At 34.8% G+C, this 26,862-nt stretch overlaps 1 protein-coding gene across 47 annotated transcripts in view; it reads left to right on the forward strand.

Annotated features, from left to right (window-relative positions):
- RIMS2 (regulating synaptic membrane exocytosis 2) overlaps positions 1-26,862 on the forward strand; it is a 718,020-nt gene that overhangs the window by 361,394 nt on the left and 329,764 nt on the right. For 31 of the 47 annotated variants that reach the window (XM_089336449.1, XM_051844697.3, XM_051844708.3 and 28 more), the window contains 6 exons: positions 14,688-14,755; positions 16,583-16,702; positions 19,386-19,485; positions 20,273-20,396; positions 22,034-22,080; positions 23,447-23,559. In XM_089336449.1, the coding sequence (XP_089192575.1) occupies positions 14,688-14,755; positions 16,583-16,702; positions 19,386-19,485; positions 20,273-20,396; positions 22,034-22,080; positions 23,447-23,559 (572 nt within the window). Of the gene's footprint in view, positions 1-14,687; positions 14,756-14,873; positions 15,083-16,582; positions 16,703-19,385; positions 19,486-20,272; positions 20,397-22,033; positions 22,081-23,446; positions 23,560-26,862 lie in introns of all 47 variants that reach the window. The other 16 variants (XM_089336431.1, XM_089336432.1, XM_089336434.1 and 13 more) reach the window with 1 other exon arrangement.

Consider the following 26,862-nt stretch of genomic DNA (forward strand, 5'->3'; position numbering starts at 1 on the left):
AAACTAGCCTTCAGGATAAAGTAATTCTAACAAACCATGTCCTTTCTTTATAAAAAAAAAAAACTTATTTCTTCTTAACCTTTCTTACCAAGAACACTTTCCTTATTAACCTTCCTTGATTTACATTTTGAAACCTGTTAAAAATCTCCAAATTAAGACATTTTCTTTTTTTTTTTTAAGATTCATTTATTTATTTGAAAGAGTTATACAGAGAGAGATGGATAGGCAGAGAGAGATAGAGGTCTCCCATCTGCTGGGCCACTCCCCTATTGGCTGAAATGGCCAGAGCTTTGCCAATCCGAAGCCAGGAGCCAGGAGCCAGGAGCCAGGAGCCAGGAGCCAGGAGCCAGGAGCCAAGAGCTTCCTCTGGGTCTTCCCATGCAGATGCAGGGGTCCAAGCACTTGGGCCATCTACTACTGCTTTCCCAGGCCATAGCAGAGAGCTAGATCAGAAGTGGAGCAGCTGGATTTCGAACTGGTGCCCATGTGGGACGCTAACACTGCAGGCGGTGGCTTTACCCGCTATACCACAGTGCCTGCCCCAGACATTTTCTAAATAAGGTAGCACATCATATTTCAGCCTTATTTATTTTTAAGCAGTGTTGAACTATTTTTATTATATCTCTATCTGAATTCAATTGAAATTAAAATTGCATTCTTCTATAACTACTACTGATTAACCATTGCTGTTTCGTCAAGTACTGATTTCCTATGGCTATATCATGAGAAGCCTGTTAAAATAAATTGTAAAATAAGTTCGGCAAGTTACAAAGCAGTATTTTTAAAGGTAGTGATCTTCCTAGATTCGAAGAGAGAAATTTCTTCAAACTCAGTGTCTAGTTACAGGTGCTTTTTTACCCTAAGAACACCTTAGACAAATGATGTCCTAGTCAACAGTTAGCTACTTGGAACTGCCACTGAAACTAAAGTTCAGGCAGCTGCCAGACAATTCCCAAAGGTGACTGTGGGCCAGCCGCCAATGTGCTGAAGACAAGAAGTCCACTGGGATGGAGCTCAGAAGATCTGATTTTCTTGTCTGGCTTGCTAATGATAAAACAGAAGAGGCATCGGAAGGGTGAGATACCTAATTTCCTAACTTGTTTCTCAGTAAGCAGGGAGCTCAGAAGGATGGGATCTCTACTCCCTTGCTTTGTTATTCTTATGTTAAAACTGGAAAAGGAGAGGAAGGGGCAAAGACCAGTTGGAAGACAAGAGCTGGTGGGTGAAAGCATGGAGACAGCCATTCCCAAATTTACTGGAGGATCACTGATAAGACTGGGAGAGTAGACTTTGGACCAAGCCTGATTCTAAGATAAAGTTGGAATTACTAGGTGGGAGAGGGAGGTACAGTGAGCTGAGACAGTGAAGAGTTGGGGCTGAGAATGTAAAAGGAACAGCTTTTGGGTCAGGCCCTTGACCTCTGGTGGAAACTTTTGAGGCCAAAAGGACCTGGGCTGGAGAGCAGGAAGTACACATAGAAGGTTTAGATTGAAGATAGGAAAAGCTTGAGCACATGGGATCTCCTTCCATTTTCCCAATTGCTCACAGAAGGGATAAAGCTATCAGGGTTAGCGTTAAAAGTCTGGGGGCAATCTGAGAAGGACCATATTAGAAGGCAACTGAGAGGAGAATTAAGACAGAATGCTGGAGGAGGAAGCTCCCATGGCAACCTTTAGGGTTGGATTGGCAGATATTAGGCATCCCCGAGATCCTGGCTGTCCAACTGATGAGATGATATGGGAATAAATGGTGGGTGTCATCACTCATGCACCACTGGATCCCAGGGCTTAGCCTGTAAAAGGGAAATAAGAGGCTGAGTTGTCACCCACACCCACTGTTGCCTGGACCAGGACGTTGGGACAAGAGTAGAACAACAACCCATAGTAGAAGTTGCCATGGGAATTTCCTGTTCCACACCTTACCTCAGAATTTGGAAGGCCAGAGTGTGGATGGAGATCATAAAGTGTTCAGTGGTGTAGAAGGAGTTCCAGGGGTGTGTTTTGTGACTGTCAGAAATGCAGGACCCCAAGGCAGTTCAGAGATCCCTGAAAGGAGAGCAAAGTCATTGGGAGAGCCTGGATCTGAGTCACGGCACCAATGTAAGGCCACCACAAAATGCACTAAACACTGGAGTGAGGGAAAAGGGTTTATTGGGGGAAACCTGACAGACCGGAGGGAAGGGGCGAATAAGGAAAGAGGGAGAAGGAGAGTGTAAGAGATCAAGAGAGAGAGAGGGAGAGAGATCAAGAGCTCCCCAATCTTTCAGTTCTTTTTTTTTTTTTTTTTTCCTTTCTAGACCCCTGACTAGTTAGCCAAGCATTTGCTCCTACCTACATGTCCATTTATTACCTATGGCCTCTCTTTTTCTTTGTAAAGTGGATGACTAGGTAGGCTCTGTGAAACCCTGCTCAATTTTCCTGATTGTTATCTTTCAGGGCCATCCTGAATAGTACATTGGTATAACAGCAGTCTACTTTTGTCTTGTACACAAATGCTGAATGGATACTTTTGTGAATTAGGCATGATCTTTGTTCGCTTATGTGTATATAAAAATGAGCTTGAGGCCGGCGCCGCGGCTCACTAGGCTAATCCTCCGCCTAGCGGCGCCGGCACACCGGGTTCTAGTCCCGGTCGGGGCGCCGGATTCTGTCCCGGTTGCCCCTCTTCCAGGCCAGCCCTCTGCTGTGGCCAGGGAGTGCAGTGGAGGATGGCCCAGGTGCTTGGGCCCTGCACCCCATGGGAGACCAGGAAAAGCACCTGGCTCCTGGCTCCTGCCATCGGATCAGCGCGGTGCGCCGGCCGCAGCGCGCCGGCCGCGGCGGCCATTGGAGGGTGAACCAACGGCAAAGGAAGACCTTTCTCTCTGTCTCTCTCTCTCACTGTCCACTCTGCCTGTCAAAAAAAAAAAAAAAAAATGAGCTTGAAAGAGAGATGCTGGTGCAATCTTGGAAGGTGGTGTGAAAATCTGAACTGACTGTAATGCAGTTTACCTGTGCTGTCTGGCTCTACTTAAATTCAAGCAGGGATGCACCACTTCTATCTTAGAATGGATTATTATTTGGCTCGTACAACCTTTCAACTTGCTGAACTTAGGACCCAAGTTTAGTATGGGTATATCTGGCTGTTTGGTCATTGATGACCTGGTCTTTGTCTCTGTCAGAGCTAAGGCCATACTGGGACCAGTTTTTCAAGTTATGTATAAATCTCCACTTCAGATTGCATTACCTAGACCTAGAAATCTTGGAGTGTACATTGTGATTTCCCTACTGAGGTTTGAACCAGTATGATGATCTATAGAATGTTCTTGTGGTATCAACTTTTTTTTTAAACTATATTGTGATACAGGATCAAAGAGTTAACATAACCCTTAGAAGACTATCTGTATTTCCTTTTCTTATCTCAGGTGTTTGTGAGTGATTCTGGTTAGGAGTGGGAAAAACACATTTACACTTTCAGTGTAAATGTAACATGAGGCCATATTTTGTTATTTAGGAAGGATAACACATCTGGTATTATAGTATCTTCTATGCAGTAATGGGTTACTTCTTGGTTGAGCTTACTAAACTGTTAATTTTAAAATACATCAATGAATCTGCTTTTGCAGGGGGCACACTGGAACATTAAAAAAGGAAATCTGATGTGGACCATCACTTTTGCATCCTTCATTTATTTCTTTGGTGAGAAAGGACATTTTCAGAGGTTTCCATTTGCGTTTCCATTGTGATATTTCTTAACTCTACAGTCTAGTGAACCAAATGAGGAGTTATTACAAATATGTGCAAGTATGCTGATTTGGAGACTGCTGTAATTACCACTGCTGCAATCTATGGAGTCATGGATCCCACTGTGAGCTCCAGACCTGGGCCAGGGCTTTATTATTTGGTCTCTGTATACCCTCAGTTTAAAGAAAAGACCATGATGCCCTTACGTTTTTGTTTGTTTGTTTGGTACCAAATTTCTTTATTTGAAGAAATGGTACAAATTAAAGTACAAAAGTGGATGTTTTGGTATCACGTATAGAAAAGATAATCCTTGAAATGTGTTGGTTATCCCTTTTTCTGTGTTTACTGGTTCCTGAGAATCTATCTGTGTTTAACTGCTGTAATGTTACGGTGTTCTGCCTCCAGGTGGCCCTGCCTCTCTTTCAGTCAGTAGAAAAATGGTTCAGGTCCAGAAACTGAGCAATAAATTTTGCGTTTGTATTGGGGTGACTTCCTTTAGCCTCCTGATCATCCACACTTTATTTGTTTTTATTGTATATATTGGGGAATCTGTCATTGTTTGCCTGTCCATCTTGTACCTTGGCATGGTGTTCTCGGTGACCTTCTCCATAACTTTGTGGATCAAGTCTCTGCAACTTATTACTTCCACTTTGATGCTCATTATGATAATGACACTCACCATGCATTTGATTGCTGTCACCTGGTCTCTATTTTGGGCTCTTATTTATTCCATTGCTATTAAGGAACCAAGCTAGCTAACTAACTTTCTTTCTTTCTTTCTTTTTTTCTTTCTTTCTTTCTTTCTTTCTTTCTTTCTTTCTCTCTCTCTCTCTCTCTCTCTCTCTTTCTCTCTTTCTCTCTTTCTCTCTCTTTCTCATTCTCTTTCTCTTTCTATCTGAAACATATCTATGTTAAGTGATGTGTATATGTTACAATTTTAAATAGGATAAAATAGAAATTTCGTGTGTTGACATCATAGTTTGTGGAAAAAATCTAATGTAGAATTTTATTAGTAAGCTATACTGTTTGTGTAATAACAATTTAAAGAAGGAACAGTGAGGCTTTTAAAAAAGAGTTTCTGCTTAACCTCAGTGAAATACAGCCTTGTCATACCAGTGCTGTCTCTGGAACCCAGCTTTCACATTCTTGTCTGAATTCAGTTCAGGAAAGCGAAAACTTGTTGTGTGCCTGCTAGGGACTGTGCAACGTGAGTACAACTCATCTGCTCAGCAGATAAGCATGCATGCACAGGAGGGCAACACAATGCAATAGACATGAAAATAATTGCAAACAAGGTATAAATGTATTTCACAGAGTGGAGAGACAGTTATTGAATTCTTGGGGAGGACATTACAAATGCAGTTGATATGTGCATTGGGTTGAAGTTCAAATAGAATTTCCCAAGAGAACAAGCCATGTATGAGATGCAGGTCAAAGGTTATTCTAAACAGTGGAATACAAGCATTATTACGTCAATCAAAACAGCTTTTTTAAAAAAGGCTTATTGATTGATTTCAAAGACAGAGTGACAGAAAGAAGGAGAGATCTGCTATCTGCTGGTTCATTCTCCAAATTTTGCAAAAGCAAGAACTGGGAGAAGCCCAAGCCAAAAGCCTAGAATTTCATCCAGATCTCCCTTGTGGGAAGCAACGATCAAAAGTGGAGTGGCCACTTGCCAGAAATGGACCAACACTCTGATACAGAATGCAGGCATCCCAAGAGGCAGCTGAACCTGTTACACCAAAATACCAACTCCAGAAACACTTTTATGTAGTGTTTATTGTTTACTAGACACTCTGACACTGAGAAGCAGGTATACAAAGATTAAAATGATACATTTTCTCTACTTAAGAAACTTGTAAACCATTTAAGAATTAGTGTGGTTTATTATCCTTTTGTATAGAGGCAGTATAGTAGTAAGAGCAGTTAAGAAAGAGCAATGGATTTAAAATATGTGTCAGGTTCTGCTCTAGGCTCTGCTTAGACTTCCCAATATAATGTTAGAGAGATTACTTTATGATGTCAATTTTCTTTCAAAAGTGGGGACCATAAGTGTGGGGCATTTGGCCTTTTAAGATGCCAGTTTGGAAACCTGCATCTCATTTCTGCTGGAGTTGCCTGGGTTGCTGTTCTGGCTCCCTTCCTGATTTTAGCTTCTTGTTAGTATGCACTCTAGAGACAGCAGGTGGTAGCTCAAGTAGTTGGGAGACTTGGATTGAATCTTGGCTCCTGGCTTCAGCCCCAGCCCACACCTAGCCAGTGGCCAAAGTAGTTTCAGGAAAAACAGGAGAGGGAGGAATTGGAAATATTGAATACAGACAATTCTTTGAGAATTTTCCTTTACAGATGAACAAAAAAGACTGATAGCTAGACAGTGAATTGTTTTTCTTTTTCTTTTTTTGAAGGTGAGAAATAAAACAGCATATCTGTATTTTTATGGGCACACTCCTGTAGACAGGAAAAATTCTATGATGCCAGAGAAAGAAAGGATTATTTCTCTCCTAAGTAATGAAAGAAAATGAGATTTATTGCCCTGGTGGATGGGATGACCTACAATAGGAACAGCAATAGTTTTTCATAATAGAAAGAAGGCAAAATATATAATACAGGTAGATGAAGAATGGTAAACATGATTGGTTCTGAGATGTGGTTGGTCTTATCTTTGAAAGTGGAAAAGTTAACACATCCATTATGTGAGAATCAGGATTGGAAATGGGTTAGAATTCTATGGCTGATGACAAATATAATAAACTAAGGAAGTATAGCAGTTTTGAATAGTTACTATTTTGGTAGAGACTAGTTTGTTTTTCTAGAGATATATTCAGCTACTGTTATATTTAAATATAACAGTAAGGAGCTTGTCTCCTTTTACGGTTTCATCCCAGCAATTAGCCTGAAACCTGGCACATGGCAACTTAATGTCTGTAATAATGAATGAGTTAATGAATTCAAGAATTGCTTCACAATTTCGTTTTATTATGAAACATATTATGTGGCTTATGTCAATTATATCTTAATTAAGGGAGTTATTATTTTACTTTGATTATAAAGCTCTGAGTGTACTAAATAACACTAATAAGAACAAATGAAAGAGTTATTAAGGGAGTGAAAGAAAATTAAAACTGAACACAACTTGATTATGATAATAAGTAGATTTCATAGGTTCTTGTGAAAGCCATTGTCATGGATTTATTCATTATAAAAAATTCGGGTTACATCAATCAGTTCACATTAAATTAATGTATTACAAGCAGCAAAACAAATATTTTCTAAAATTTTAGTGATGAGTTTGATAATACTTTTTATTACTTCTCATGTTAGGTAAATTTTATTATTTTTTTTAAGATTATTTATTTGTAAGTCAGAGTTACAGAGAGAGAGAGGGAGAGGGGTCTTCCATCTACTGGTTCACTTCCCGATTGACCATAACGGCCGGAGCTGCGCTGATCTGGAGCCAGAAGCCAGGAGCTGCTTCCAGATCTCCCACGTGTGGTTCAGGGGCCCAAGGACTTGGGCAATCTTCTACTGCTTTCCTAGGCCATAGCAGAGAGCCGGATCTGAAGTGGAGTAGCCGGGTCTCGAACTGGCGCCCATATGGGATGCCGGCACTTCAGACCAAGGCATTAACCCACTGAGCTACAGTGCCATCCCCAGGTTAATTTTATTTGTAATCATTTTTGGGTTACTCCTTAAAATTATTTAAAATACATTTCAAGGTAATTACCTAATGAAGAATTATTTTATTATCACAAACTAAAGGCTGTTGGATTATGTGACCTTCAAGTTACTGAGTAAAACCATCTCTGTTAAGATAATAATGCCAAAGAATTTATCTTTTAAAATTATTTGAATTGTACATATTTATGTTGTATTCTGTAATAATTCAGTATATGTACTAAGTGTGTGATGATCAAATCAGATTAGTTAGCATTTCCATCTCCTTAAATATTGAAAAAATTTTGTGAATATAGGCTATTGTTTGATATTTCAGTGAATGTACAATCTGAAATCCAGTCAGGGTGATTAATGTTTCTCTCTCCTTACTTTATGTTTCAGCCTTTGAGCTTGTCTCTTCTATTTGTTCGTAAAATATATAATAGCTTCTTGTGAAGCATAGTCACCCCACTGTGCTGTAGAACACTAGAACTTACTGCTTTCATCTAACCCGGTCTTGGTTCCTTGTATTCAGCAGCCCTCCATTCTCCCTACACACTAACCACTTGTAATCACTACATAGAATTCTTTTTAGCATAGAATTTAAGAATATGGATTTTTGAGATAGACTGCATGGGTTTTAATTATGGCTCTACTATATCCTATTGATGTGATCTTTGACAACTTATTTCAATGTCTCAATTTACTTTTACCTGAAAAACAGAGATTATTATCTAACTCAAATGATTATTATGAGGGTAAATAATATCATTGTATAGAGTGCATATTTCAATTACTGCAAAAAATTAGAGGCATAAAACCACATCTTAATGTTTAATAAAAACCTTATTTATTTATTAATTAAAAATGTTAATATTTTTATGTTATCTGTGGCTCAGGTACCACCCAGTTCTGTCCCCTCCTTCCTTCCTTTTTCCTTCTCTCTTTTCCTCTCTTGATTTTCCAGTGGTCCCTTATAACATGATAACTTCAGAGTATCAGCTGTTTTTTTCAATCATTGTGTAGCATTAATTGGTGTAGATATGTCTATTGAATGTCATTTTGCTTGCTTCATGTTTTTGGCTATTACAAATAAGGAGGTGATCTTTGGCGAAATTTCTCTTCATATAAAGCATTCAGCTTTTCATCAGTAAATATGTTCTTAGCCATAGGTTTTTTTATTGTTGTTCTTTATTATTTTGAGAAAATGACCCTCAACTCCTTATTATCTGAGATTTTTTTTTAACTCATAAATGCTTTTCAGCATCAATGATCAATGGAGATCTTGTGAGTTTTCTCCTTTAACTTGTGGCGGGTTACACTTATTTTCAAATATTCAAGTAACCACTTGGACATAGCCCATAGTTTTTTTTACATTATTGAATTTTATTTACAAGTATTTTGTGGAGAATCTCTATTTTCTTGAAGGATACTGGTGTGCAGTTTTATTTCTGTTACTTGCAGTTTTCTGTTTTTCATTTCTCAGTTTTCTTTCTCTGGCCTTCATATGGGTTACTTGAGCATTTTATGAGAATTGCATTTTGATTTATCTACATTGTTTTTAAAGTGTATTTCTTCTTTCTTTTTTTTTTAGTATTTGTTCTAGGTAATCCATTACATATGTACAACGTAATACATTCTGCTTTTGTTGACATTTGATTATTTAGAGTAAAAAGCAGAAAATTTGTCTTTTAAGTTCCTTTACTTTTCTCTGATTTTTATGTAATTATCTTAAATATTTCCTCTATACATATTGAAAACCTCAGACAATGTGTACTATACACTCCAGACATTGAACACTGAGGAAAATCAAGAGAAGGAAAATCTACTGTAATTACTCATATTTTTGCTTGGTATATTCTTTATTCTTCTTGCTATTGCCAGATTTCTTCTGTTTCCCTTTTGTTTCCAGAACTTCTTTGGCAATTCTGTAAGGATGTGCTGATGACAGGTTCTCTTCATTTTCTTTTGTCTGAGAAGGTCTTTATTTTTCACTCATTCCTGAAAGGTAATTTCATCATATTTAGAATTCACGTTGACATTTCTTTTATTTCAGCAAATGTAAAATATTGTGCCCCTTCTTTCTGACTTTCAAGGTTTCTAATGAGAAATCTGCTGTAATTTGAATGGTTTTTCCCTGTTAGGTAAGGTGTTGTTTCTTTCTTGCCATTTTCAAGATATTTTGTTTTTAGCTTTTACTTTGCTTATGATGTGTCTTGGCACAGATTTCTTTGAGTACTTCTTGTTCAGGTGTTAACATAGCTTCTTGAATCTATAAGCTTGTATCTTTTGCCAGAATTGGAAAATTATAAGTGATTGTTTCTTTGAATACTTTTGCAATTCCATTCACTTTCCCCCTCTTCTCCTGAAATTAATGATGACTGTTAGGTCTTTTGTTATAAAAATCTGTTTAGTGTTTGTCAGATTAGATTGTTTCTGCTGTTATATCTTCAAAATCATTGAGTCATTCCTTTGTTCTCTGCTTTCTCTGGCTGAGTGAATCCATTTGCTTTTCTGATTTCAATTATTTTTCAGTTGTAAAATTTCCCTTTGGTTCTTTTGTGTGTTCTAGTTTTTGTTCTAGAAGTGGAAAGCCCAGCAATATGTTTGTGTAATACTGCTAATGAAAGACATTTTGTTGTCTTAGTTTTGCCCTTTGAAGTGCTACAAAATAAAAATAAGTACTATCATTTACATACTGGAGATACTAATACTCCTAACAGTTTAGGATGATTTTCTATATGATTTATACTCATTGTCTCATTTATTTTCTACGATGACACTAACTTTTACTAATTCAACAAGTATTTTCTCCATGTCTATGATGTGTGGTATTTGGGGGGAGGGTGTCAATCAGATGCTTTGCTTTAATGTCTGTTTTTTACAGAGTAAAAATATATTTCTGCTTTTTTTGGTAGATTGCAAGCATATTAGAAGAAAAGGGAACGTGAACTGAATTCTACTTTTCATAAACTAGTAAAGATTTTTGATTGTTGGGTTCTTTACTATGCTTTTCTCTAATTCACCAATTTATCAATGCCTTGTTGTGAAATACATTAGTATTTTTTTAAAGATTTATTTATTTTATTTGAAAGAGTTACACAGAGAGAGGAGAGGCAGAGAGAGAGAGAGAGAGAGAGAGAGAGAGGTTTTCCATCTGCTGGTTCACTCTCCAATTGGCCGCAATGGCTGGAGCTGCGCTGATCTGAAGCCAGAAGCCAGGAGCTTCTTCCAGGTCTCCCACACAGATCCAGGGACCCAAGGACTTGGGACATCTGCTTTCCCAGGCCACAGCAGAGAGCTGGATTGGAAGTAGAGCAGCTGGGACTTGAACCAATGTCCATATGGGATGCTGGTGCTTCAGGCCCTGGTGTTAACCTATTGCACCACAGTGCCAGCCCAATACATTGGTAGTTTGAAAGGACTACAGTTTTTCTGAGTTAAAACACTTTCAACTTTTTGAGTAGCCATTCAAACAGGTGCATGATTATTTGCTGGTCTATTCATTTCCGTTTATTCCAATGTGATGTATTGTAATTATTTTTTTATGCCATGAAGAAGTTTGAGAAGCATTTTACAGTTCAGAGACTAAACTGTGACAGAGTTGTGTCACAGTTGTGACACAGCGCTGTCACAGCGGGTTAAGCTGCCTTCTACAGTGCTCTCACCCCATATGGGTGTTGGTTTGGAGTTCTGGCTGCTGCAATTACAATCCAGCTTCCTGTTAATGTGCCTGGGGAAACAGCAGAGGATAGCCCAAGTCTTGAGCCCCTGAACCCACATGAGAGACCTGACTGAAGCTCCTGGCTTCTGACACCTGGCTTCGGCCTGTTACAGCCCTGGCCTTTGTGGCCCACTTGGAAAGTGAAGCAGAGATGGAAGACTTCTTTCTCTCTCTCTTTGTCTCTCTTTCTCCTTCCACAACTCTTTCAAATGATTAAATATATCCTTAAAAAAAAATGAGGTACTTTCTACATGTTGTATTTTATATGTGTTCATCCTTCTTCATCAGTAAACTTAAGATAATTGTCTATAGTAGTTCTCAAACATTGTGAAATCATAATCATCTGGAAAGCTTGTTAACACATAGATTGCTAGGCCCCCACCAATGGAGATTCTGGGATGGTATCCAAGAATTTTTGGTTCTAACATGTTTCCAGGTGATGTTGATGATATTATTTTGTGGATTTCACCTTGAAATTCACTTTTAATTCATCTATGCCTATTTTTAAAAATATTTATTTTATTTGAAAGAGTTATACACAGAGAGGAGAGGCAGAGAGAGAGAGAGAGAGAGAGAAAGTCTTCCATCTGCTGGTTCATACTCCAGTTAGTGCAATGGCTGGAGCTGCACTGATCGTAAACCAGGAGCCAGGAGCTTCTTCCAGGTCTCCCACGTGGGTGCAGGGCCTAAGGAGCTGGGCCATCTTCTGCTTTTCCAGGCCATGGCAGAGAGCTGGACAGGAAGTGGAGCAGCCGGGTCTTGAACTGGCTCCCATATGAGATGCCCGCACTGCAGGCAGTGGTTTGACCCACTATGCCACAGTGCTGGTCCCACCTATGCCTATTTTTAAACTTTCTCATCAATGTTTGTTTTTTCAGTTACTTTAATCTGATTTTTTTCCTTGTGGTATCCAAACAGCTGCTTATAACATTATTTCCAATCTTTATGTTGACAAATTAAGTTACACATTTCAAATTCTCATCTTATTTGACATGTTGAAATCACTAAATGTAGTTGATTTATATTCTGTTTTTTTGGGAAGACTTTCTTCTATTTGATTTAGAAACTTCCCTCTACCTCACTCCCTTATTCTTAATTTACGTCATCTTTCTCAATCAGTTTCTCTCATCTGGCTCTTGCTCTGTCTTCCTGTTCTCTCAAATCAAAATCTAAATGCTAGACTTAGATCTGAGAATTTGATCTACATCCTGTTCATATCTTGATTTGCCTTCTATTTCTAAATGATCTCACTAACCCTGTCTATATTCTAATAATTCCCAATTTATATTTCTACCTCTAAAGTTTCTTTCTAAGCTTTAGTACAACTAGACTGATGTCTTTCTTTTTTGCTCACTTGAATAGCTTGTAGGCATCCAAATAATATATCAAAATCAACCACCATATTTAATAATTTGTAATGAATTTTTAAAATTTGGTATTTCATAAATTCATAATTCATAAATTTATGAATCTATGGCATCACAGATTTGATAAAGTAGAATAATTCTGACCTACCGCTTCCCTAACAAAAAGTGGTCTTATTCCAGACTTCTTAGTCCCACGAATCTTTTCTTTTATCCAGTTGTTAATTCCAGACACTTGGGAGTTAACTTATACTTCAGTACTTAACTTGAACATATCTATCTCCAAAATATCTCTCAATTCCCTTTTTTCTTTCCATGTCTATTGCCAAAACCTGTGTTCAAGTCATAGTCATCTTTCCCATTGGTCGGTTTCTTCCAACCCAGTCTTTCAAAATATAAATCTGATAAAATCACCATTTTACTTAAAATTGCTCAATGGTTAAAATTCATAATCTTTCATATGACATAAAAATAGCTGTCTAATCTGGTCTTTGTTGCCTTATCAGCTCCATTTAGTTCCATTCTTCTTGGCTGAGATATACTAGTGTTCTTTATGTTTTTCTCAATGATTTATTTTATTTATTTGAAAGGTAGAGTTACAGGTTTAGAGGGAAAGAAAGAACCCCAGATGGCTGCAACAGTCAGGACTAAGCCAAGCTGAAGACGAAGCCAGGAGCCAGGAACTTCTTTTGGGTCTCCCACGTGGGTGCAGGGGCCCAAACACTTGGGCCATCTTCGACTGCTTTCCCAGATGCTTTAGCAGGGAGCTGGATCATAAGTGGAGCAGCCACCAAAACACTAGCCTGAGTGTTATATTCTTTTACAGTACTGTGTTGATGTTTCTTCTTGGAATGTCCTTTACTCCACTTTTTTTTTTTTTTTTTTAATTTTACCTGAAAGAGTTACCAAGAGGCAGAGGCAGAGGCAGAGATTGAGAGAGAGAGAGAGAGAAAGAGTGAGAGAGAGAGTCTTCCATCTGCTGGTTCACTCTTCAACAGCTGGAGCTGTGCCAATCCAAGGCCAGGAGCCAGGTCTCCATGCTGGTGCAGGGGCTCAAGGGCTTGGGCCATCTTCTACTGCTTTCCCAGGCCACAGTCGCTTTGTTCCACTTTTTATCTTCAAATCTCGTTGTCCATTAATTAGGTCACACCTTTTAGTTTTAGTTCTGTTCTCATCCTAAACTTCAATACTTTAAGAGGTGTTTGCTGACTCAAAAATCTAAATTAAATCTTATGGTAGTCTAAATTAGGTCTTACTATACTTTCTTACAGTGTTTTGTCCTTTTCTATACAACTCTGATGATTTGTATTTTTTTTTTTTTTGTCCTCACTATGTTGTAAGCCTCTTTCATTGTTCCATCCTTTTCACCTGGGCTTAGCACAATACGTGGAAAGTGTTCAATATGTATTTTTAAATAAATAAAGGTAGCAATAGATTTTAAAATGATTTATGTATATGTATAAACTAAAAATTATTTTTAATATAAAGCAAATAAGATGTAAGTTTTAAAACAGATATCCTTTGTCACTCAATTACATATATTGTTTGAACTAATAATTATTTTTAAATTTCCTTTTTATAAGAATACAGTTTTTGAAAAAAGTTAAAATTGTTTCAAAGTAATATTAAGTAACTCATGACACTTAAGAAAAGTTTGTTTTTACAAATAGAAATTTAGTGAATGCCTTGATATTTTCAAACAAAATTTATATTTCATGTTGCCAGTTTTTTCAACATCCAAATTTTATTGTAGGCTTACATTATAAATAATAATATACTGTATCCCAGGAACAATTTTGAATTATTCAACTTTTGGAATAGTGATTATTGGCAAAGCACTGTTAGAATCTTAAATACTGAATGTTGTAGGAAAACTTGTATCTTTAGTTAGTATGAAAAAAGATAGTAACAAGCAGAGTTGATAGTCTTTGTTTTTAGTGTATATAATTTTTCTTTATTTGTTTTGATTTCTGTTTATTATTAGCCTTTTTTCCTTCTTGTAGCAATTTTGTTTGGTACAGTCTATCTGGAATACAAATCTATTTAGCATTCTGTGAATTTTACTCAGTTGGAATCTCAGCTTTCTGTTAGTATAGGCTGTGGGTGCTACAAAGTTCTGGAAACCAGACAGGATCACACAGCTTGCAATGTTTATAATGTCTCTGTCTGTCCTTTTTCCCCACTGTCTCCTTTACTGCACTGTTTTGTCTGTCTGACTCACAGGAGACATGGATTACAACTGGTTGGACCATACGTCTTGGCATAGCAGTGAGGCATCCCCAATGTCTTTGGTGAGACATGTGGAGCCTTACTATATAATTTCCGTTATCATTTCACTTTTCCTTTTTATTTACACCTTTGCATGTTTTCTTTTTTGTATCTTTTTTTTTCTTTATCCCACACCTGTAGGGGACAGTCAAAAGGGAAAAAGAAAAACTAGTGAGCAGGCAGTTTTGTCGGACTCTAACACCAGGTCTGAGAGACAAAAGAAAATGATGTACTTTGGTGGCCACTCTTTGGAAGAGGATTTGGAATGGTCTGAGCCTCAGATTAAGGATTCTGGGGTAGATACCTGTAGTAGCACAACCCTTAACGAGGAGCATAGCCATAGTGATAAGGTACTGAGATTGTGGAGCCTGCCTTTTACCCTGCTCATTTGGTCTTCGTTTGCTCTCTGTCACTCATTTAAACAGAACATAAGAAAAGGACAGGACATTTCAAGGGTCAATGTAGCATTTCTTAAGGTGCAGAAAAGAAAAACAAAACCAAACCAACCAAACAAACCAACCAAAAAAATTTGTGCTTGCTTTGCTGTTTTTATTGACAGCATACCAAAAATTAAGTAAATGAAAATAAAACTCAGGAACAAAGGAATGTTTTATCAATGGTTGCATGAAAGAATTTTGTAATGTTATTTATTATAAATCATAAGTAACAAACAATTTTCTTGGATTGGCTTATTTGATTGCTTGTATATATTTTCCTTGGGATGAAAATTCAATTAATAGTATGAATCCCAGGCAAAAAGGGAGATTATTGGGTCTGTTTGCACAGAAAAAGTTGTTTTTCTTTTTTCCCTTTACTGTCATTTTGCTCTTTTGTTTTATTGTCATAGTATTTTAATATAGTATTAGTTAGTATTAGAGCCATTGCCATCTGCTTTGATATTTGTTATTTTTGCTTTTAGTATAGTAAGACTTTTGAAATCTTTTTACCATATGGATGTGATTGACTAGCACTTATTTTTGCTTGCTAAGTTTTGCATGAAGATATGCATGTTACCTTTAGATAACTGAAAATACTATGATTACACAAATTATTTACTTTGTATTCAGCATATTATTCATTAGGAATGGTGTGTAATTATTTATTTATAAAACCTTAGTTCTGCCCTGAAAAAAATAAATTATTAATGTTTTTAAGGTTATTTAACAACACATATCACTGATTTATCTAGTAAAGTAATTTGCAAAATAGAAAGACCTGAAAAAATCAGTGACCCTACAAAAAATGAGAAATATAATCTAAGATTCCAACTTTTGAATGAAGCCTGTGTCTCCCAGGCAGAATCAATCAGAAAATTATTGGGGCTTATATTTATTTTTAATAAGTTAAGTCTAGAAAATTACTCAAGGAAGCCCTCATCACAGGTTCAAATTTTATGTGTTAATATAATTTGCCTTTTTAAGTTTCACTGCAATACAGTCTTTCAAAGTTTTCAAAAATGTTTAAAGAGGAAATTATCATTGTAAAGAGTTTCATTGTAGTTTCAAAGTATCTTCTCTACCTGTGACTTTTTAATTAATCTTCAGCATGTAGATCATAGAATTTGCATATTTTTAGAATTTTCCAGATATTTCAGATTTTGTGTAGTTATATAACTTCAGTATTGTGTCAGAAAACTATGAATTTTAAGTAACAGTATTATGAAAAAGACTTGATTATAACTTTGAGATTATGCAAAATGAGATGAGCCCTTTTGATCAGTGTTTGTAACACAAGCTGGTTTGTGTAATCATAACACTTTGGAATTCTGAAGTTCAATGATATTGTACGTCCAATTTTTGTTTTCCAAAAAATAACATTTATTTTTTTTGTTTGTTAATGTAATATGTTAGCATCCTGTGACCTGGCAGCCATCTAAAGATGGAGATCGCTTAATTGGCCGTATTTTATTAAATAAACGTCTAAAAGATGGAAGTGTACCTAGAGATTCGGGAGCAATGCTTGGCCTGAAGGTATGTAATAAATTATATAAGATTTTGGGTCTGCATCACTTTATAGATTTACCAGAGAAGCAAGGATTTATTAACTATTTCTGTTTATACTATATGAGTTTTGGGATTTTTTTCTCCCTTTTAAAGACTTCACAAATATTAACATTCAATATACAAATGTTTTTTTCCCCAAATTTTATACTAGTTATAATTTTGGAAGGCATTAAAAATAACCTGATTAGGACCTATACAATTTGTCCCTTAAGTCTATATCTACAACTTATTTTCTTTTAAAATGATAGTTTTATTCAGTTTCTCAATTTGCAAATTTAGGGGTTATAATATGTATATTACATATGCATGTAATATTTGTATTAATGTAGTAAAATGTATATGTAAGAGAGAGAAAATATTGTTTGAAGTCTGGAAACTCAAAATAGTTACGTTAAGAGATCAAATAAATATTGATTTATATTTTAACTATGAAGTCTCAGAAATGTATTTGTAAATATAGCAAATAGAGAGTTCTTTTTGTTTTTTATGTAGAGTAAATGTTTTAGAGGTAAGCCATTGCTACAGTAGTTGTCTAGTAGAAGAAGACAAGTAAGAGATAATAAAAGATTTCGAATATAGGTGGAATTGAGCAACTAACATTTTTTGGGTGCTTACTGTGTGGTAAGCGCTCACCTGAACATTTTACATGTATCATCTTACTTAACATTCACCACAGCTGAGAAATAGGCTTAGAGAGATCTTATAATCTGTCCATGATCTCAAGGTGGTGTCAGCTATGGGATTTAAATCATATCAGACCTGCATAGCATTTGAACAGTGGTGGTGTAAAGGACAGAATTCTTGGCTTGAATTCCAGTTGTAGCTCTTACTAGCTGTATGACATTGGGCGATAAAACTTCTCTTAGCCTCAGATTCTCATCTATTCAATGTAGATAATACTACTTACTGAATTCTTAAGATAAGATAAAGAAGGCCAGCGCAGCGGCTCATTAGGCTAATCCTCCACCTTGCGGCGCCAGCACACTGGGTTCTAGTCCCAGTTGGGGCACTGGATTCTGTCCCAGCTGCCCCTCTTCCAGGCCAGCTCTCTGCTGTGGCCCGGGAGTGCAGTGGAGGATGGCCCAAGTGTTTGGGCCCTGCACCCCATGGGAGACCAGGATAAGTACTTGGCTCCCGCCATCGGATCAGCGCAGTGCGCCAGCCGCAGCGCACCAGCCGCGGCAGCCATTGGAGGGTGAACCAACAGCAAAGAAGACCTTTCTTCTCACTGTCCACTCAGCCTGTCAAAAAAAAAAAAAAAAAGAAATGTGTAAGCATTTAGATAATATACCTGGTATAATGAAATTTCAGTAATGATAATGACTATAGTCACTATAATTGATTATTATTAAAGTTACAAGCCAAAGCATTTAAAAAATTTTACAAAGGAGTGTAACTCCATAAGATCCATACATTTAATGTACAGAACTTGTAACATACTAGTTAATATTAACTGAATTGCCATTAATTGTAATTCAGTGAAATTATGCAGTAATTACCTGGGTAAGATAAATTAGTGATTTTTAAATTCATTTATCTTGTGCTCAATATAAAAGAAAAATTATTTTAGTCAATGATGTTATTTACTCTTAGTTGCTTCGTTTACTGTAAATTTGATGTATTGATGAAATGGCAGCTGATCAGAACCATTGATCTAAGGAGTCTATCTATATCTTATAAGTATCTTATAAGTACACATAAGAGTCCACAAAATTATACCTAACTTTTGTTTCAAAGATATATTTGAATATAAAAATAAAATGTTTATGGCCGGCGCCGTGGCTCAATAGGCTAATCCTCCACCTTACGGCGCCGGCACACCGGGTTCTAGTCCCGGTTGGGGCGCCGGATTCTGTCCCGGTCGCCCCTCTTCCAGGCCAGCTCTCTGCTATGGCCAGGGAGTGCAGTGGAGGATGGCCCAGGTGCTTGGGCCCTGCACCCCATGGGAGACCAGGAAAAGCACCTGGCTCCTGGCTCCTGCCAAGATCAGCGCGGTGCGCCGGCTGCAGCGGCGGCCATTGGAGGGTGAACCAACGGCAAAAGGAAGACCTTTCTCTCTGTCTCTCTCTCTCACTGTCCACTCTGCCTGTCAAAAAAAAAAAAAAAAAAAAAAAAAAAAAAAAAAATAAATAAAATGTTTAGCATTTATATTACTTCTCATGCAATAATAAAGTTCTATAATTTTATCAAGAAATATTAATCACCACTATGAACATTATTAATATGCACAAAAGATTACTAATGAAAAATTGATAGTATAACATAGTCATAGCAACAACAACAAATATTTTATATTACAGTATTTTAAATTTATAACTGGATTTTATTTAATTGCAAATCTTAATAATAATATCTTTCTGGAAATGACCCAAGTGGGTTGTAAAAAGGACACAAATTAAAAATTATTAAGTTATTTCTAAGGCATGCAACATTTTCAAAGATATGGATGAAATTGCAAAAACATTTAGAAAATGTACGAGTTAGCTCTTAGGACAAAATTAGCCCCTAATAAGAATGCTATTCCATTTAAAAATGATTTTTAGCACATTAAATTATAATTTTAGAAGCTACAAACTGTTCTAGATATTTTGAGTCTTCAACTGTTCGCTTTAACTATATGCCGATTTTAAAACTTTCCTCTTTTAAACAGGTTGTAGGAGGGAAAATGACTGAATCAGGTCGGCTTTGTGCATTTATTACCAAAGTTAAAAAAGGAAGTTTAGCTGATACCGTAGGACATCTTAGACCAGGTAAGATATTGAGCATAAGTAATTAGGAAAAATTTACCCTTATTTACAGGTGTATCTGCCCAGTAACAAAGAGTTCATTTCACTGAAATAGAAGTCTTTTTTCATTCATTGAAAGTTTTAAACATAATTTCTTGAGTCATATTAGCTAAAATAATTTTTATATCTATTGATCATACCTTTTATTGATGGATATTCTAAAATGTATCTTGTATTAGTTTATGTATTTACCCAAAGCCGCCTTTTTCTTTTGAAAAAAAATTCCAACATAGTTTAATAAACAAACTTCACCGATAAATGCCTATTTCCTAATATGTGTCACCTCAGATCTCTTGGGTACTGGTTACTAATGGAAAGATTCTTGATTGTCTTAAAGGTGATTCAGTAAGATGCTAATTATTAAGCGTTTAATAAAAACTTTAGTTAACAGAAACCCCCAAAAGAACAAAAGGTGCTCAGTTGCATGGATATCGGGAATCCTGGAGTACAATTTTAAAATTCTTCAAAGAAGCAACTGGTCCTGATTGTTGTCCAGAATTAGAATTTCCATTAAGAAATCACATAGTGATACTGTCTATGTAATTTTTTCCGCTAAGGTCATTATTCTGGGTGGTATGTACTATCCTTGTTATCAAATATTATGTCACTGGTGCTGTTTGCTGTATTTTTTAAACTTCAGTGGTGGTGATTTTATTTTATGGAGTTCATTGATTCTAAAGACTGCCCTTATTCAAGTGCATTTTATGGAATTAGTTTTTCTTTCTAAGATGATTGTTGACACACATTATAGGTGATGAAGTATTAGAATGGAATGGAAGGCTGTTGCAAGGAGCTACATTTGAGGAAGTGTACAACATCATTCTGGAATCCAAACCTGAACCACAGGTGGAGCTTGTTGTTTCAAGGCCTATTGGGTGAGTTAACTTCAATAGTTTATGTGTGTGTAGAGTTGGCTAAAACTAAGCAATTTGTAATGAGCAATCTAAAAATATATAAATGCCTTATGAAAATAAATTATTTTTTATTTTTTTGAAAATAAATTATTTTTTAGACAATCCCTCCTTTCCTTGTTTACCAAAAACAATGCCAAAAATCATGACATTCCTTTACCTCATATTAAGAAAATAGATGATTAATTATATAAGATGAGTAACTATCTAAGTATTTATTATTTTTATTATCTTAGTAGCTTTACAGAGTCATTAGTTATGGAAGAAGACCATAATAACAGTTACTTACTTTCATTAACTGTGGTCCTCTACTTGTAAAAATGATGATCAGTTATAGTTTATAAATTTCACATTTTTTTCAAAACAAAGTTTAAACATAAGAAAGGACTGTAGCACATATAATTGCCAGGTAAAATAATTAAGAATGGTGAATAGACAGACCAAAAATACCACACTACTCCTTGGGTTTGTAATATGTGGCTTATATTAATTTGACAATATCCGAAAATTGGCAAAAATCTCACCCTATCACTTAACAATAGCAGTTATTCATTAAATCTCACAGCAGTATTTTATTTATAGAAGCTTATATTATATGATGTTGTAAAAGATGTATCTGTATCTAAAATAAAAACAATAGAATAGCGTATAAACTTATAATAAAATATTAAATACATTTTCAAGATAAGACATTCTGAGGTGGAGTCCACAGAAACTATTCTTTGTTGAAGAATAATAAGGCCCAGTTTTCGTTCATTTATGCCGATATTGGGCTGTGTTAGTTTTACCTCTGTTTTGCTGGAGAAAACTAGTTAGGTTGGTAACTTGGTTTCATTAAAATGTCCGATTGAAAATATAGATTCTAGCACACAATATTTTACATGTTTTCATTTTATCATTTTATAGTTTCATAATATGATAAAGTACTATGCATAAGCTAAGTATATTAATCAAAATACTTATTGATATTAAAGGATCCTGAAGTCATATTTTTATTTAACATTTTAAGTAACATCTAGTCTTCATTATAACTTTCTGAATTCCCTTAACTATTGATATTTACTACTTACATTAAATTTATTTTGTATGGTTATTTTTTTAGAATTCTACCTATGAAATATATGAAATTTGTTCCCTTTATATTAATAAAAAATTAAAAGTAACATGTTTGCCTTCTCAATGAAGATTTTTATATTTTAAAAATTTCATTTATTGTCTGAGTATTAAAATTTTGTTTTGGTTATATTTGCACGTCAGTGTTACTAATTTCAAAAAACAGGTAAATAATGAGTATAATGGAATTAAAATGTGTTTGTAAGCTTGTGTAATAAATTTTTTTGGAATATCTACTTGTCTGGTGAAGTATATAGAAAATAATGCATGTATTTTTGTAAATATACAGCAAAATCATGTGGATTTTCTTTCCTTTTAAATACTTTCATTAACATAAAGCACTTTTTTCTTGTGTATATAATGATACCTTTTCCATACATAACTTTCTTCATTTTATACTGTCCTATTATAAGATAGGTTGATGATCAAAACAACAGTTGTTTTAAGTGATTTAAAGAGTTTCTTGTGTTCTTTTTATGTCATTTCAGAGACATTCCTAGAATACCTGAGAGCACACATGCTCAACTGGAATCCAGTAAGTTTCATTTATTCTTGATGGAAATATTACTTATAACATTTTTTGTTGGAAGTCAATGGTGTGTTTTAATGATTAGTATGAACTATGACATATTAAAAACTCATTATCAAGTATATAGTCATGTAAAGATGGAAAATTTAGTATTATCTCCTGTCACTGTGGCAAAAGGTATAAAATTCCATAATACTTTTAAGAGTTTTTTAAACCACATTGTCTTCATTGTGGATTTGTAGATAGTTTCTTATGGCATGCTGTAATAAGTTGCACGTAATTAAAGTGAAAATTAGGTAAGTTCTGACATATACATACACCCATGAAACCATGGTTACAATTAAAAAAAATCATAAACATACCCATCGCTCAAAGAGTTTCACCCCCAAATTTCCTCCAATTTTAAAGTTTACTTTGGGGCTGGCGCCGTGGCATGGTGGGTAAGGCTGCTGCCTGCAGTGCCGGAATCCCATATGGACGCCCGTTTGAGTTCTGGCTGCTCCACTTCTATCCAGCTTTCATTTTCTTATGTGCTGATATTTGTTGAATTTCTTCCTTTTATTCCTTTTCCACTGTCTTTACTACTGCTATCTCATTAAATTCATCGTGCCCTGAAATATTTTCCACTTCTCTTCATTAAATCCACACTTTAAATAAGTGGTAAACTCCTCTTCCTCAAGCATAATTTTTATTATCTCACTCATAAAGCTTAGTGTAAATATTTTAATAATGCTAAACTGAATATTCTACAATTATTAGCACGAATTCCCCCAATATCTGATCAACCCTATATCTTTGTACATTCCAATTTGTTCCTTCACCTTCAGAGAAATAAATAAATTATGGGTATTGTGATTCTACTTTTTCTGCTATTCTATATCTTTTTCTCATAACCCTCCCTTCCTTTCTGCAATTTTTTTTGGAAATGGTTTTAAAAACCACTTTTTGAAAACTTTAATAATTTTGGATATTCTTAAGTTCTGAACTTTGCAAATTTAGACTGCCTTCAAGTTGCTGTATTGATTTATATCATGGTTATTCTTGTTTCTTTAAATGTTATTTTAAGATATGAACATAGTATATGTAACAGACTAAGTTCTAAGGTAGGAGTCTGTTTCTGCTGTAACTGGCACAGAAAATGATTCAACATTGGCCTGAAGAGAATCCCTAAACCGCACTATGCTTCCAAGAAAAATCACCAAAAATCTCTTAAGAATAGACATATTTGGAACATTATGGGTAAGAAAATAGTCTGTATAATGATATTTTATGGACATCTTAAAAACTAGTACTTTAAAAGATGTTCAGTAAGGATTATTAAATAGTACTAAAGCATCATTTTAATTATTTTCATGTATAATTGTCATTTCAGGTTCTAGCTCATTTGAATCTCAAAAAATGGATCGTCCTTCTATTTCTGTTACTTCTCCCATGAGTCCTGGCATGTTGAGGGATGTCCCACAGTTCTTATCTGGACAACTTTCAGTATGTAATCTCTAAATGAATTTATTTTGGAATATCAAATGATATTTTTAAAATATGATACTAGTTTTTTGTAGACCAGGTTCTTACTAGAATCTAATTGTGTTTTCAGTCATGAACTTTTCATTCTTAAAATTTTAACTAAAATTCAATTTTAATTATTTATTATAGTGCTTTTTTTAATTAGATTTACATTATCCAGAATTTAATGAGTTAGATTTTTGTAAAGTTAATTGTTTTTTATCTAGTACTATTCCAAAATTGAAGGTCATGATTTTTAGTCTATTTTGAAAAATGACTGTAATTTGTCAAAGATTTTTAACAGAAATAAAAACTATACAAAGATAATATTTAAGATTTTATATATATATATATAATCTTCTTTACTTAAAGAAATTTGTGATATATTTCATAATAATCATTGAGTATGTTTATTGCTCTAAAGTATGATATTTCAGACATCTTTGTCAATAGATATAATCAAATAAATGAGGCAAAATATAACTGATTCCTGAACACCAGGTGATTTCACCTTGTGAGATCCTCATTTGAACATTTCCTCATATAAGTTTAAAAATCAGTTATGCATTTTATATCATGTTCATTTAGAAGAGCTTTGCAAATTTGTTTTATTTTTTATTCATTTGTTTAGTTGACATTCCTTATAAACCATTCAAAAATTATCAATATATTTAAACTTATTCAGTAATACTTTAGAAAGATTCAGGTTAATAGGGTAAATAATATTTGTGACTACTAAATTTGATATTTCTTGAGTATTAGAGAACTATTTAGGTTCTCAAAATCCTGATACTGAATTTGTTATATGTTTCTGTTTGAAATATGTTATAGTTAAAAAAATCAGCCTGTCTTGGGTCAATATTTTCAGAAAAAGATAAATAGATTTTTGTTAAATCAACTACAAAATATCTTTTAATTTTTTGGGAGTTAAGGTTTTATTTTGAAATTTTCTGAAGTTTCTTCATTAATTAAAAGGAATTCATGGACATATAATCAAAATTAAGATATGAGAAACTATTGAACTCATTAGACAAGTCTTCTGCAACTTTTTGACCACAAAGGTGACAGTAAATTCTATACACAGATGATGAAATACTAGTAGCATATTGTATATGTTTCACTAAAATGAATTTCTTCTCTTTATTATTTTCTTTTCCTTTCTCTTTCACAAACAGAGTGAACTTTTTCATTTGAGAACAGTGATCTTTTTCACATTCTCCACAATAAGTAGCATCTTTCTACTTATTTACTTGTGTATTGACAGCACACATGTTGCCATTTAGAATTTCAAATATGTATATATTTTATTTTACCATGTTACAAAATATTAATAAATGTTAGCTATTGTATTTTATTATGGCTCCATTTAAATAGCATGTCCTAAACAATGTTCTAGGGAATTGGATGTTGCCAGTACATAATGAATGTGCGTATGTGTGTCTCTGTGTGTGTGTGGATGGCTTGGGTTTATGGCGGTGGCAGTGGAAGTTGGAGTTCCATAATAAAGGGGAGGCTACTTTGTTATCTCATTTGAAATCCCAGGATCTTATTACAGTTTGAACAAGGAAGGAGGCTGAGGAACACAGTACATGGATTGTGATAAATTTTGCAATCAACTTTTTACTCATGATTTAAAGTTAATATGGTAGAAAGATGAGGCTGCCAAATATTTGGGGATGATATAAAATTGAAGTTTCACTTCTAAAAGTATGTACAATGATGTAATGGTATAGACTTCAGATATATAGTGATATTGGTTTAAGATCCCTGTAATTACAATTTAAAATATACACCTTTCTCTCATTTTCTTATGACTTGGAAGGGATGGAGTCCACTATATATTGACGATAAAAGTTCTGGCTGCATAGGTTTTGAAATTAAACACATAAACACATTCCGCCCACATACATGAAAAATTATGGCTGAAAATGTGATTTACTAAGAAGTGAAAAAATTAAAAATGTCACAATTCTGATGCTAAGCTATAATAATAATGTAATCATACATATAAAATTTTAAACAAAAGTAACATACATCTGCATGTACCATTTTTAATCCTGCTTTTTCACTAATAACATATTGTGAACTTTTGCTGTCTTTAAAAATTCCTTTTTACACCGTTTTAGTAGCTAATACTTCATTTTAACTTAATTGGTTATTACAGCATGTTTCTCTTATTTCTAACTTATTGTATTATGAATAATGATGCCATGAAAATCCTTGAATCCAAATCATACACATATTTGTTAGGACAAATTTTTTTGTTTGACTAACTTATTAGAAATAAAATTACAATATGAAGGATACAGTAATATGTTCTGATTCTTGATCTCTTGATCTTCAAAAAAATCTTTTTAGCAAATTAAACTTTATCTACTTAAGAAATATATGTTACACTGTGAACCTAGACCCAGGATACTGCTATTCACTCAAATTAGAAGTAAAAAAGATAGAATATAGAATGCTTTTTACTCTCATGTAATATATTTAGTTGATTATCATTCTTTTCATCAAAGAAAACATAAGTAGAATGTTATTCTTTTTTTTTTTTTTTTTTTTTTTTTTGGCAATTAGAGTTATAGACAGTGAGAGAAAGAGACAGAGAGAAAGGTCTTACTTCCATTGGTTCACTCCCCAGATGGCTGCCATGGCTGGCGCTATCTGATCCAAAGCCAGGAGCCAGGTGTTTCTTCCTGGTCTCACATGTGGGTGCAGGGGCCCAAACACTTGGGCCATCCTCCACCACCCTCCTGGGCCACAGCAGAGAGCTGGACTGGAAGAGGAGCAACCGGGACAGAATCTGGCACCCATATGGAATGCCGGTGCCACAGGCGGAGGATTAGCCAAGTGAGCCACGCCAGTCCCAGAATGTCATTCTTAAAGTATTCCCTTTTATATTTAAACCTTTCTGTATCAGCTTGTAGATAATCCCTTCAGAAGTCACAAGGTAATGTTACAATTCCTATTTACTTTTACTCTACATTTGAGGACATCTGCTTTTAATGAGATTTTATTTGTACCCATACCTCACTTAGAAAATCATGAATTGCCAGTACCAGAGAGCAAAGGCAATTTGTATGGTATGTGATTTGATTTTCCTAATATAGTTATGTAAGTTCATAAACTGATATTTCTCATGTTGAAAATATACATTTAATGCAAATTTGTTTATATTTTCATGCTCAGGGCATGATAATTTAACAGTTTTTCCTTCAGAAGGTTACTCTTAAATTCCTAATATTTTTAAGTTAATTTACAGTCTTTGACTAGTTTTTTGATAGGATG

The sequence above is a fragment of the Oryctolagus cuniculus genome, chromosome 6, assembly GCF_051225735.1.
Source record: "Oryctolagus cuniculus isolate XC-2025 breed Fujian yellow rabbit chromosome 6, ASM5122573v1, whole genome shotgun sequence".
Taxonomy (NCBI): domain Eukaryota; kingdom Metazoa; phylum Chordata; class Mammalia; order Lagomorpha; family Leporidae; genus Oryctolagus; species Oryctolagus cuniculus.